Source organism: Oryza sativa, chromosome 10 (assembly GCF_034140825.1).
Source record: "Oryza sativa Japonica Group chromosome 10, ASM3414082v1".
NCBI classification, from domain to species: Eukaryota; Viridiplantae; Streptophyta; class Magnoliopsida; order Poales; family Poaceae; genus Oryza; species Oryza sativa.
The window spans coordinates 8,084,437-8,097,830 of NC_089044.1; the positions used below are offsets into that span (position 1 = coordinate 8,084,437).

Here is a 13,394-nt window from a genome sequence, read left to right on the forward strand (position 1 = left end):
TGTCGCGACCGAGAAAATTTGCATTTTCCCGAACGCTAGTGTATTAATCCCCGTCCCAGGAAAAGCCGGGGTACACCACACAAACATGATACAAAAGGCACATCTTTATTATATCGATAATATTTACATTATTACAAAGGCACTCAACTGGGGTATAAGCCAGGACTCCACCTAAGACTTCTTCTCCAAAGCTTCTCTTACTGAAGGGGGGGAAAGATTGAGCAAGAATGAGTACAACCACAGTACTCAGCAAGCCACACCGGCAGATGCATGATTAATGCAAGGGGGTACAAGGGGTAATAATATAGGGGTTAAGTTTTGCAGCGAACAGCATTTAAAAGTCACTTAGTTGCCCAAAGCCATTTTATAAAGACAATCCTAGAGCTACACAATATTATTAATCAAGGCCGTGCACCCTCACGAACCTGCCTTAACCCAAGGCCTACGATGATTCAGACCGAACTGGCAACCCGACCCTGTGTCCCAGCTCATCCCAAGCCAACCCAGGCCAACCATTCCACATTTTAGTTGTTAAGCAAATTTTTAGAATTAAAACACTAACTTGGGTACATTGCTAGGCTTGCCCATAACCGAGGGCGCGGCTATTCGAATAGATTATACTCTGATCAGAGGTGTACATCTTTACCCACAAGACACATCTTCCTCACGTGTAACCACGTGCCACATACCACCACGGTATACGGACGGAAGACGTGGCATAGTTCCCAACCCATCCTAGCCATAAAAAAGAGTACCGACCCAACCCCACCTACGGCCGGAACCCCCGGGACAGGCAGGCAGGATTGAGCCCCTAGCAGCAGGACACCAGCCCTGTGCCATAACATCTCGACTACCGAGCCGCAGCTCGTGTAGCCTTCATTTGTCCTAGAGATGTCCATCGACCCCCGACTTCGTCCATCTCCATCCGTGTACTTCTGTTTAACTAGACTGAGCCACAAACTAAGCCTTACCCACTAGACATGTGGAAGTACGGTAGTGCTTTGCAACAGAGGCCCGAGCTTAATCCTTATAGTACCCGAGGTACGACAAACAAAACCCAACCACGCACCTCGAGCCCAGCCTAAAACCATTTTGGGGGTTTTGAATAGAGGGGGAGGTGTGTGTCCAATTCCAACATAAGCCAACCATTCCATAGTGTCCAAATGATATGAGAATTCCCAAAGTCTAAAGTTATAAAACCACCTAATGTTGCCTAATTAATCAGCGAAGCATCTACCTAAATTCATACTAGTGGAACCATGAATAGGGTACCCACTAGTTGGGGTTTTGTTTATCCTAGGGAGAACAAGATAATAATAACAATAGCAATAATAAGGTCATAACAAAGGTAAATAGGCATGGCTAGATAAAACAGTGATAACGCGGGAATTTATATAAAGCGATAATGCAATAATTTAAATCAAAATAATTTTATAAACTGGGATTCAATATGTTCAAGGATGATGTGACTTGCCTTGCTCAGAGAGAACGGCCTTCCGAACCTTCGGCGACGACCACGAACCACGCTTCGGGAACCTCCGGAACGACAGAAGCTACGCGAAGCACACAAGCAAAGCTACAAGCCTATAAAGAAGCAATAACAATACATAAAAAGAAAGCACAGGGTTCTTTAGGTTATAACAAACATTAGGAGACTTGAACGGATCGATTCGGAGCTCGTATGACCATGACATGGTCATCCGAAGTTTAATGCTGTTATATGGAGATTTGCGGATTATTATAATTAGGTTTTGCAACTATAAGACATGTGTAAGCGCTAGCCTGGAAAAGACAAGAAGGCTGCCCTGTTGACATTCGGACCCCACATGTCAACCTAAAGGACCGTGGTAGACCGAGTACACAGAGACGGTCCACGGGTCGACGGAAGCGAACCCCGTGTGTCAACCGAGGCGAGTGGCCGACAAACGGACTCCACTAGACACCACACGGGCTGCACACGTGGAAACCACGCGGCTACCGAGCGGGCACACTAACACGGACACTACACGGTCACCACCCGCACACGTGAACGACTACCAACACCGGTACACGGGTACCGGGGTCGACAACCGCACAACGGGTACGGGGCGACACCGAAAGGACGAGGACGGGGCAGCGAGAGGAGAGATCCTTACCACCACGCGACGAGGCATGGGAACGACAATGACGAACGGGTGCGGCGGAGACGGACGGCGAGGGAACGACTTCGGCGGCGATCCTTGGACGAAGGCGAGACGCGGCCGGCACAAGGCTTGACGACGCGGAGCCGAGGACGAAGACGACGACGAGGCTGCAGCACTTGACGAAGCGAGGACGACGAACGAGAACGGCTTGACGGAGGGACGAACGCCACGACGACCGGGAACGACGAGAGGGCGACGACGACGACGACCGGGGCCGGCGAGGAGGCGACGTGGGCAGCCTACAGCGGCTGCACGAAGACGAGGATGGCGTGGAACACACCGCTGCGATGCCGACGACGGAGGCGGCGCCGCGAGACGACGAGCTGGGCGACCGACGGGACGTCGACGACGAGAACGAACGGAGACGACGACGATGGACCGCAGAGGGGTTCGGTCGAAGGGGAGGCGAGGCCGAGGGCGATCTTGCCGCTGCGACGCCGGAGGTGGAGACGGCGACGTCGGCCGGCGCACTGGCACGGCGAAAGGGGCTGCCGGAGTGGGTGCCGATGAGACCGAGGAAGAGGCGGCGCGCGCGACGGCATTCCGGCGAAATACGAGCGATGCCGTGGCTTGGCCGGGGAAGAGGATGGCATTCCGGTGCCGGGAGAGGTGGTGGCAACGTCGGCCGGCGCACAGGGGACGCGGCAGAGGTGGCCGGAGGCGGAACAGTGGCGGCAACGCCACTGTTGCCGGCGGGGATGCACTTCCGGAGGTCTTCGCGGGAAACAGAGGGCAGGCCGGCGAAGAGGAGGTGGCTGCGACGCTGGAGGAGGCGACGGCACAGCCGGCCAGCGTGCTAACGCGGCGGCAGGGGCAGCTGAAGACGGCCGGCGGCACGGGAGAGAGGGGACGACGGCGGGGAGGTGGCTAGGGACCACGGGAGATCGCGGGAGGGGGCTAAAACGATAGAACGGAGCGAGGGGATTCGTTTTATAGGCGTGGGGAGGGAGCCGGCCACGGGAGGAGCGGGGAACGGTGGCGGAAAAGCCGGCCGGCGGCCATGGAAGGTGGCCGGGGTTGGCGCGGGCGTTCCCGGCGATTGGGGGCACGAATCAAGGGGGAAATTAGGGGGAATTGAAGAGGAAGGAAAGGGGATTAATTCCCCCTAATCAATTTTGGAATTCCCGGTTTGAATCGCGCGGATTTAGGGGAGGAATCGACGCTAGGTTTCACGGGAGAGAGAAGAGAGAGAGGATGCCGGGCGGGAGGAAGGAGATGATCGGGTGGGTGGGACCCACCGGTCGGGCACGCAGTCAGCGCGCGTGCAACGCACGTGCGCACGCGGAAGGGGAGCGGCTCAGGCAGGGGGGCGCGGTTTGGGCCTGGCGGCCGGCCCAGGAGGAGAGGAGGGAGAGGCGACCTGGGGGAGAGAGGGAGGAGGAGGGGGCTGGGCCGAGGGGAAGGAGAGGAGGCCCAAGAGAAGGAGGGAGAGGAGGAGAGGGAGAGAAAGAGAGGGAGGAAGAGAGGACTTTGGCCGCGGGCCGAGAGAGAGAGGGAGGACTTTGGGCCAAACTTGGTCCAAAGGGAGGAGGGGGATTAATTTTAGCTTTTTTCTTTTTAATAAACTTTGTTAATTGTTGTTGTTGTTTAATAAATAATTTGAGGGCTCTTTTTAGACCAAGGAGAATTTAACAAAAATTCTCCGGACCACATTCGAATTTTTCTTGTACGTATTTTAGTGTTTGCCAATTTCTTTTCGAATTTTAATTAATTCTATTATTCCTTTTAGAAAATGATTTTTATTTTGGGATGAATTTATCAGGACGTGACACTGTACGATGAAGAAGACATTACTACGTCGTTCCGGGACGAGAGCTAAGAAGAGAGGGGGTGGTGGGGGAAGTCACTGCTAGCGGGTTTGACTGACGTGGGGTACCTTTGACTAGCCTTTGACTAAGGTGGGAGGTGGGTTTTGGGCCCTTAGAAGGAGAGGAGGTGGGTTGGAGAGAGAGGGGTATAGAATAGTTTTTCTATATATATATACATATATACACACACACACACAGATATATATATATATATATATATATATATATATATATATATATATATACACACACACACATACATATTGTCGGGTCCCAAAACTAATGATTCGGAAACCGACATGTTTAACTGTATCAAGCCCTGGATCAGTAGATTGATACAGGTTCAACAATCTGGATCTTCATTGCATACATTTGAGCAAGGCTTCCAAGGGGATTCTCTTACAAAAAATAATAGGGTATTTACAAGATTGTGGCTAACTATTACAGCAGAAGCTATAGAATGACTAAATTCTAGTGTTTTGTTATAGACTTAAACCATTTATCTAATTTATACTTGAGAATTAAGTTAGAATGAGACTAACTTATATGATTAAACTCCCGGCTTCGATAAGAACTCCAAATTGACTCTGAAAAAGGGGGTTGAAGCAAGGGTGAGTACAACGTACTCAGCAAGCTATTATATTGATCAACAATAAATACATGAAATGGTAATATTTTTGTAGAGCTAGGTTTACTTGCAGAAAGCAAAGAATATAAAGGAAGAAAGCCTATAATGTTTTAAATGCAACAGTGTCACGACCGGAATTAACCCAACGGGCGTTCCTTACGTGCGTGTATTATTCCTTGTCCCAGGAGGCAAGGTACACCAAGAGTTGATACATTTCAGAGTTTATCAAGCGGAAGCGTAAATAGTTAATTTATTACATGGGCGACGAAGGCCCAGCACACACAAAGACAAACGGGAAACAGCGGAAGACTAGGGCGACGACCACAGGCGCTTGACGGCAGGCACGAGCTAGACACCAAAGCCTTCAACTTCCAGGGGCTCCTCTTCTGGGTTTGGGAAAAATTGAGCAAGACTGAGTACAACCACCGTACTCAACAAGACACACCCACAAGTGCAGAATAAATGCAAGGGAGTACAAGGGAATCATAATATAAAGGATTAGGGTTTGCAGTAAACAGCATTTAAAGACATTTAGTTGCTCAAAGCTATTTTGTAAACACGATTCTAGAACTATACATTATTATTTATCAAGGCCGTGAACCCACACGAACCTGCCTTAACCCAAGGCCTACGATGATTCAGACCGAACTGGCAACCCGACCCTGGGTCCCAGCTCGTCCCAAGCCAACCCAGGCCAACCGTTCCATGTTTTAGTTGTTAAGCAGGTTTTAAGACTGAAAACACTAACTTGGGTACATTGCTCGGCTTGCCCATAACCGAGGGCGCGGCTATTCGAATAGGTTATACTCTGATCAGAGGTGTACATCTTTACCCACAAGACACATCTTCCTCACGTGTAACCACGTGCCACATACCACCACGGTATACAGACGGAAGACGTGACATAGTTTCCAACCCATCCTAGCCATAGACAAGAGTACCGACCCAATCCCACCTACGGCCGGAACCCCCGGGACAGGTAGGCAGGACTGAGCCCCTAGCAGCAGGACACCGGCCCTGTGTGTCGCGACCGGGAAAATTGCCTTTTCCCGAACGCTAGTGTATTAATCCCCGTCCCAGGAAAAGCCGGGGTACACCACACAAACATGATATAAAAGACACATCTTTATTATATCGATAATATTTACATTATTACAAAGGCGCTTCAGGCCTGACAATCAAAAATAAACAGCAGCGGACTAGCGGGCCTACGGCTCCATCTTCACAGGCGCTCAACTGGGGTATAAGCCAAGACTCCACCTAAGACTTCTTCTCCAAAGCTTCTCTTACTGAAGGGGGAAAAGATTGAGCAAGAATGAGTACAACCACAGTACTCAGCAAGCCACACCGGGGATGCACAATTAATGCAAAGGAGTACAAGGGGATAATAATATAGGGGTTAAGTTTTGCAGTAAACAGCATTTAAAAGTCACTTAGTTGCCCAAAGCTATTTTATAAAGACGACCCTAGAGCTACACAGTATTATTAAACAAGGCCGTGAACCCTCACGAACCTGCCTTAACCCAAGGCCTACGATGATTCAGACCGAACTGGCAACCCGACCCTGGGTCCCAGCTCGTCCCAAGCCAACCCAGGCCAACCATTCCACATTTTAGTTGTTGAGCAAATTTTAAGAATTGAAACACTGACTTGGGTACATTGCTCGGCTTGCCCATAACCGAGGGCGCGGCTATTCGAATAGATTATACTCTGATCAGAGGTGTACATCTTTACCCACAAGACACATCTTCCTCACGTGCAACCACGTGCCACATACCACCACGGTATACGGACGGAAGACGTGACATAGTTCCCAACCCATCCTAGCCATAAACAAGAGTACCGACCCAATCCCCCTACGGCCGGGACACCCGGGACAGGCAGGCAGGACTGAGCCCCCTAGCAGCAGGGCACCAACCCTCTGCCATGACATCTCGACTACCGGGCCGCAGCTCGTGTAGCCTTCATTTGCCCTGGAGAATGTCCATCGACCCCCGACTTCATCCACCTCCATCCGTGTACTTTTGTTTATAACCGGACTGAGCCACAAACTAAGCCTTACCCACTAGACATGTGGAAGTACGGTAGTGCTTTGCAACAGAGGCCCGAGCTTAATCCTTATAGTGGCCGGGGTGCTACTTCCCACAACTGGCATGCACCCAAACCCCACCGAAAACAGGTTTTAGGGGTTTTGAAAGAGGAAGAGAGGTGTATGTCCAATTCCACCATAAGCCAACCATTCCATAGTGTCCAGGTGATATGAATATTCCCAAAGTCTAAAATTATAAAACCTCCTAAGGTTGTCCTATTAAATTGCGAAGCATCTACCTAGAATTAAACTAGTGGTGTCATGAGTAGAGTGTCCACTAGTTGAGGTTTTGTTTAATCTAGGGTGAACAAGGTAATAATAATAACAATAACAAGAATAATATGGTCATAACAAAGGTAAATAGGCATGGCTAAATAAAACAGTGATAACGCGGGAATTTAAATAAAGCGATAATGCAATAATTTAAATCAACATAATTTTACAAACTGGGATTCAATATGTTCAAAGATGATGTGACTTGCCTTGCTCAGAGAGAACGGCCTTCCGAACCTTCGGCAACGACCGCAAACCACGCTTCGGGAACCTCCGGAACGACGAAAGCTACGCGAAGCACACAAGCAAAGCTACAAGCCTATAAAGAAGCAATAACAATACATAAAAAGAGAGCACAGGGTTCTTTAGGTTATATCAAACATTAAGAGACTTGAACGGGTCGATTCGGAGCTCGAATGACCAAGATATGATCATCCGAAGTTTAATGCTGTTATATGGAGATTTGCGGATTATTATAATTAAGCTTTGCAATTATAAAACATGTGTAAGCGCTAGCCTGGAAAAGACAGGAAGGCTGCGCCGTTGACATGCGGACCCCACATGTCAACAAAAAGGACCGCGGTAGACCGAGTACACAGAGACGGTCCACGGGTCGATGGAAGCGGATCCCGTGTGTCAACCGAGGCGAGTGGCCGACAAACGGACTCCACTAGGCACCACACGGGTTGCACACGTGGAAACCACGCGGCTACCGAGCGGGCACACTAACACGGACACTACACGGTCACCACCCGCACACGTGAACGACTACCGACACCGGTACACGGGTACCGGGGTCGACGACCGCACAACGGGTTCGGGGCGACACCGAAAGGACGAGGACGGGGCAGCGAGGGAGAGGGAACCTTACCACCACGCGACGAGGCGTGGGAGCGACAACGACGAACGGGCGCGGCGGAGACAGACGGGCACAACGGAGATGAACGGCGAGGGGACGGCTTCGGCGGCGATCTTTGGACGAAGGCGAGACGCGGCCGGCACGGGGCTTGACGACGCGGAGCCGAGGACGAAGACGAGGACGGGGTTGCAGCGGCTCGCTTGACGAACGCGGACGACGGACGAGAACGGCTCGACGGAGGGACGAACGCCACGACGACCGGGAACGGCGAGAGGACGACGACGACGACGACGACCGGGACCGGCGAGGAGGCGACGAGGACAGCCGGCAGCGGCTGCACGGGGACGAGGATGACGTGGAACACGCCGCTACGATGTTGGTGAAGGTGGTGGTGCAGCGGGGCGACGAGCCGACGAGGAGGAAGGAGAGGCCGAAAGGACGCCGGCGACAAAGAGGATGGAGAGGCCGGCGCGGCGACGGCGTTCCGGCGAAACCGAGGAGCAGCCGGGGTGGAGGGCGACGCTGCGACGTCAACGGAGGAGACGGCGACGTCGGTCGGCGTACCGGCGACGAACAGCAGCCGGCCGGAGACGGAGAGGTGGTGGCGACGCCACTGGACACCGGCGAGGACGCGTCTCCGGTGCTTTCCCCGCGAAACGGAGGGCTGACCGAGGGAGAGGAGGTGGCTGCGAGGCCGAGGGAGAAGACGGCGCGACCGGACGGCGCACGGGCGAGGCGGGAGAGGCGACTGGAGGCGGCCGGCGCGGAGAAACGAGAAGGGCGACGGCGGGGAGGCAGCTCCGGGGGTCTCCGCGGGAAACGGAGGGCAAGCCGGGGTGGAGGAGGTGGCGGCGACGCTGGAGGAGGCGACGGCGCGGCCGGCCGGCGCACGGTCGAGGCGGCACAGGCGGCTGGAGGCGGCCGGCAGCGTGGGAGAGAGAGGAGGGCGACGGGGAGGTGGATAGGGACCACGGGGAGGCTCGGGAGGGGGCTAAAACGAGAGAACGGGGGATGAGGATCCCATTTTATAGGATGGGGGAGAGAGCCGGCCACGGGAGGAGCGGGAACGGCGGCGGGAACCACGGCCGGCGGCAATGGAGGGCGGCCGAGGAAGACGCGGGCGTTCCCGGCGATTGGGGGCGCCATTCAAGGGGGAAATTGGGGGGGATTGAAGAGGATTCAATGGGGATTAATTTCCCCTATTTAATTTTGGAATCCCAAGAGCGAATCACACGGATTTGAGGGAGGGAAGGATTAGGGTTCACGGGAGAGAGAGAAGCCGGGCGGCGGCTGGAGGAAGAAGGCGACGGCGGCCTGACGCGTGGGCCCCACGCGGTCGGGCGCGCGTCGTCAGCGCGCGCACGTGCGCAGCACGGGCGGGGGCGCGGATCGGCCTGGAGGGGGGGGTGCGGCTTGGGCCGGGACACGGCCCAGGAGGAGAGGAGGGGGGAGGAAACGGCCCGGGAGAGAGAGGAGGGGGAGGCAGTGGGCCGGGAGGGGAAGAGGGGCCCAAGAGAAGGAGGGAGAGAAGGAGAGGGAGAGAAAGAGAGGGAGGAAAGGGAGACTTCGGGCTGGGCTTGGCCCAAAGGAGGAAGAGAGATTATTTTTAGGTTTTTCTTTTTAATAAACTTTGATAATTGTTTTTGTTGCTTAATAAATATTTCCGGCGCTCTGAAAATTCAAGTAAAATTTGAGGGCTCCTTTTAGACCAAGGAGAATTTAACAAAAATTCTCCGGGCCACATTTGAATTTTTCTTGTGCGTATTTTAGTGTTTGCCAATTTCTTTTAGAATTTTAATTAATTCTATTATTCCTTTTAGAAAATGAATTTTATTTCGGGATGAATTTATCAGGACGTGACACTGTGCCATGACATCTCGACTACCGGGCCGCAGCTCGTGTAGCCTTCATTTGTCCTAGAGATGTCCATCGACCCCCGACTTCGTCCATCTCCATCCGTGTACTTTTGTTTATAACCAGACTGAGCCACAAACTAAGCCTTACCCATTAGACATGTGGAAGTACGGTAGTGATTTGCAACAGAGGCCCGAAGACCGGTCCTTATATGGCCGAGGTGCTACTATCAAAACCATGCACCCCGAGCCCAGCCTAAAACCATTTTGGGGATTTTGAATAGAGGGAGAGGTGTGAATCCAATTCCACAATAATCCAACAATTCCAATGTGTCCAGGTGATGAGAATATTCCCAAAGTCTAGAGTTGTAAAACCACCTAATGTTACCTAATTAAACAGCGAAGCATCTACCTAAAATCATACTAGTGGTACAATGAGTAGAGTGTCCACTAGTTGGGGTTTTGTTTATTCTAGGGTGAACAAGGTAATAATAACAATCACAATAATAAGGTCATAACAAAGGTAAATAGGCATGGCTAGATAAAACAGTGATAACGCGGGAATTTAAATAAAGCGATAATGCAATAATTTAAATCAAAATAATTTTATAAACTGGGATTCAATATGTTCAAGGATGATGTGACTTGCCTTGCTCGCTTTCCCAAACGTCGGCTTCAACTTCCACGAAGAGCGGATCTTCCGAAGCTGCAGCGTCTACACGACCAACGGAAAAGAAAAGGCTTTTACTCTAATAAACTCCATATAATCAGCAGAAACAAAGCACAAAAATGGGTTCTTGACTTCTTAAGGAAAAATTAGAGACTTGAACGGTCCAATTCCGAGTTCAAATGGGCAAGTTATGGCCATTTGAATTTTATATGCTCTTTAAATGAATATTTGCGAATTTCTTCATTTAAATTTTAATTCAAAAATGGATTTATTGCGTCAACCGAGGGGAGGGGCGCGCGGACCGGGTCCACGGGAGTGGGGCCCACGCGTCAGCCTCACGGTCCACGGTGAACCGGGCGCACCCGGGCGCGCACCGGCCGGCGCCGTGGGTCCCACGCGTTAGCCGCACCTAAGGGCGCGGGCGGCTGACAGCCGGGCCCCACGCGGCAGCCGCTCGGTGCGCCCGAAGGCGACCACGCTGGCGCAGCGGCGGGAGGCGGCGCGCCCGCGCCCCTATGGTCGCCGGCGGCGGCCATAGGCACGGCGGAGCGGCGGCCGAGAGAGGGGAGGGAAAGGGGGAAACGAAGCGGCGGTCCACGGCTCACCCCGGGTCGACGGCGACGACGGAAACGGCGACCGGAGCGGAGGAAGGCGGCGGCGCGGCTCGGGTCGATGGGGTCGACGGCGTTCCGGCGGACGGCGACCGAAACGGAGGGGTGGACGAGGTCGGCGAGAATGCGGCGAAGCTGAAGGAGGCGGCGCCGAGGTGGGAGGTGGTCCGGGGCGACGACGGCGGCGGACCGGAGCTCGGCGGTGACGGCGGAGAGAGAGAGCGACGGCGCGAGCTCGATTCCGGCGAGGAGGAACTGCGGCGTGTGGCGGAAACGGACGGAGGAGGCGCGGGGAGGGTTTATATAGGGTTGGGAGTGAGAGAGGGCGGCCGGAGGAGAAGGAAACCGGCGCGGCGCTCTCGGGCTCCATCAATGGCGCCGGCGAGATTTGCGGGGGCAAATCCGCCCGTTTGAACGAGAGAGAGAGAGGGAAAAATGGGGGGAAAGGGAGAGGGAATCACGGGGAGTGATTTCCCCCTCTTTATTGCGCGCGGGGACGGCGGGAGGCGGCGGGATTCGCGGCGGTGGCGGCGCTAGGGCGCGGGCGTGGCGGCGGGAGCGGCGGGAGGAAGGGGATGACGGGTGGGCCCCACCCGTCAGCGAGGGAGGCGGGCGGGCCCGCCCGTCAGCGGCGCGCGCGCGGGGAGGAGGCCGAATGGGCCGCGGGGAAGAGGAGAGAGAGGGAGAGAGATGGGCCGAGCCGGCCCAAGAGGGGGAGGGGGGGAAAAGACTTTTTAGAGTTTTTCTTTTTATAAAACCATTTTAACTTTGTTTATTTCTTAATAATTATTATTTTTGCTCTGAAAATTCCACTAAAATTTATTTACACATTTTAGGCTTTTAGGAAATATACAAAAATCCTCCAAGCCTTATTTGACTTTTAACTTTGCACATTTTAATTGTTGAAGGCTTGCACACAGATTTTAATTATTCTAGGCATAATTTAAAAGATATATTTTAGAGTCGTTTTGGGACGCGACAAACATACCCCCCTTAAACGGAATCTCGACCCCGAGATTCGGAGGAACTGGCGAAGAGATCAGGATGGGCTGCCTTCAGCTCGTCTTCACGCTCCCAAGTAGCTTCTTCCTCGGCGTGGTTGCTCCATTGGACCTTGCAAAAACGGATTACCCGGTTCCTGCTCCTCGCTCCATAGTGTCCAGGATTTTCACTGGCCTCTCCACGTAGGTCAAGTCTTCGCGAACTTCAATCTGCTCTGAGTCGGCCTGCTCGGACGGCACTCGAAGGCATTTCTTGAGTTGCGACACATGGAACACATCATGCACGTTGCCCAAGGAGGCGGGCAGCTCCAACTGGTAAGCGACTTCTCCGCGCCGAGCAATGATACGGAAAGGACCCACGAACCGAGGTGCGAGCTTCCCTTTCGTCTGAAACCTGTGTACACCTCGCAATGGCTTGACCCGAAGGTACACAAAATCGTCCACTGCGAATTCCAGGTTACGGCGACGGTTATCTGCATAACTTTTCTGCCGGGACTGTGCCACCTTTAGATTATCCCGAATGGTTCTGACCTTCGCTTCAGCTTCTCTCAGTATATCAGTCCCGAACACTTGGCTTTCCCCAACTTGGTCCCACAAGAGCGGTGTCCGGCATTTGCGCCCATACAACGCTTCATAAGGTGCCATTTGTATGCTGGCTTGGTAGCTGTTATTGTAGGAGAACTCGGCATAGGGGAGACTCTTATCCCAGGTCTTCCCGAAATCTAGGACACATGCACGGAGCATATCTTCTAGGATCTGATTTAGACGCTCGGTCTGTCCATCTGTCTGCGGGTGATACGCGGTGCTGAAATTTAATCGGGTACCTAGCTCTTCTTGGAGCTTCTTCCAAAAGTGAGAGGTGAATTGGCTTCCCCTATCAGATACAATTTTATTAGGAACGCCATGGAGACTCACGATCCTAGCGAAGTAGAGCTCGGCTAGTTTGTTCCCTCCATAGGTGGTCTTCACAGGAATAAACCGAGCTACCTTGGTTAATCGGTCCACAACTACCCATATAGAATCATATCCACCTTGGGTTTTTGGAAGTCCGGTGATGAAATCCATCCCAATTTCATCCCATTTCCATTCTGGTACTTGGAGAGGTTGGAGAAGTCCGGCCGGTCGTTGGTGCTCTGCCTTGACACGCTGGCACACGTCACAAAGGGCCACGAACTCTGCAATTTCCCGCTTCATACTAACCCACCAGTATTTCTCTTTCAAGTCTAAGTACATCTTCGTACTGCCCGGGTGGATGGAATAAGGACTCTCGTGAGCTTCCTGAAGTATCAGCTGTTTAAGTTCCCTGACATCTGGAACGCATACCCGATTTCCGTTCCATAGGGTTCCGTGTTCATCCTCTGTGAAACCAGCGGCTTTACCCTGTTTCATATTCTTGAGGAGTCCACGCATGTCCGGATC

General features: G+C 52.8%; 1 protein-coding gene across 1 annotated transcript; it reads right to left on the reverse strand.

Annotated features, from left to right (window-relative positions):
• Positions 1 to 4,332: 4,332 nt before the first annotated feature.
• On the reverse strand, positions 4,333 to 13,295 carry LOC136353510 (uncharacterized; the record flags this gene model as incomplete). Its single annotated transcript, XM_066304509.1, has 4 exons — positions 4,333 to 5,005; positions 7,191 to 7,300; positions 7,853 to 8,831; positions 12,282 to 13,295. Coding segments are annotated over 3 exons (2,001 nt in total), but the record flags the coding sequence as incomplete, so codon positions are not given.
• Positions 13,296 to 13,394: the final 99 nt, after the last annotated feature.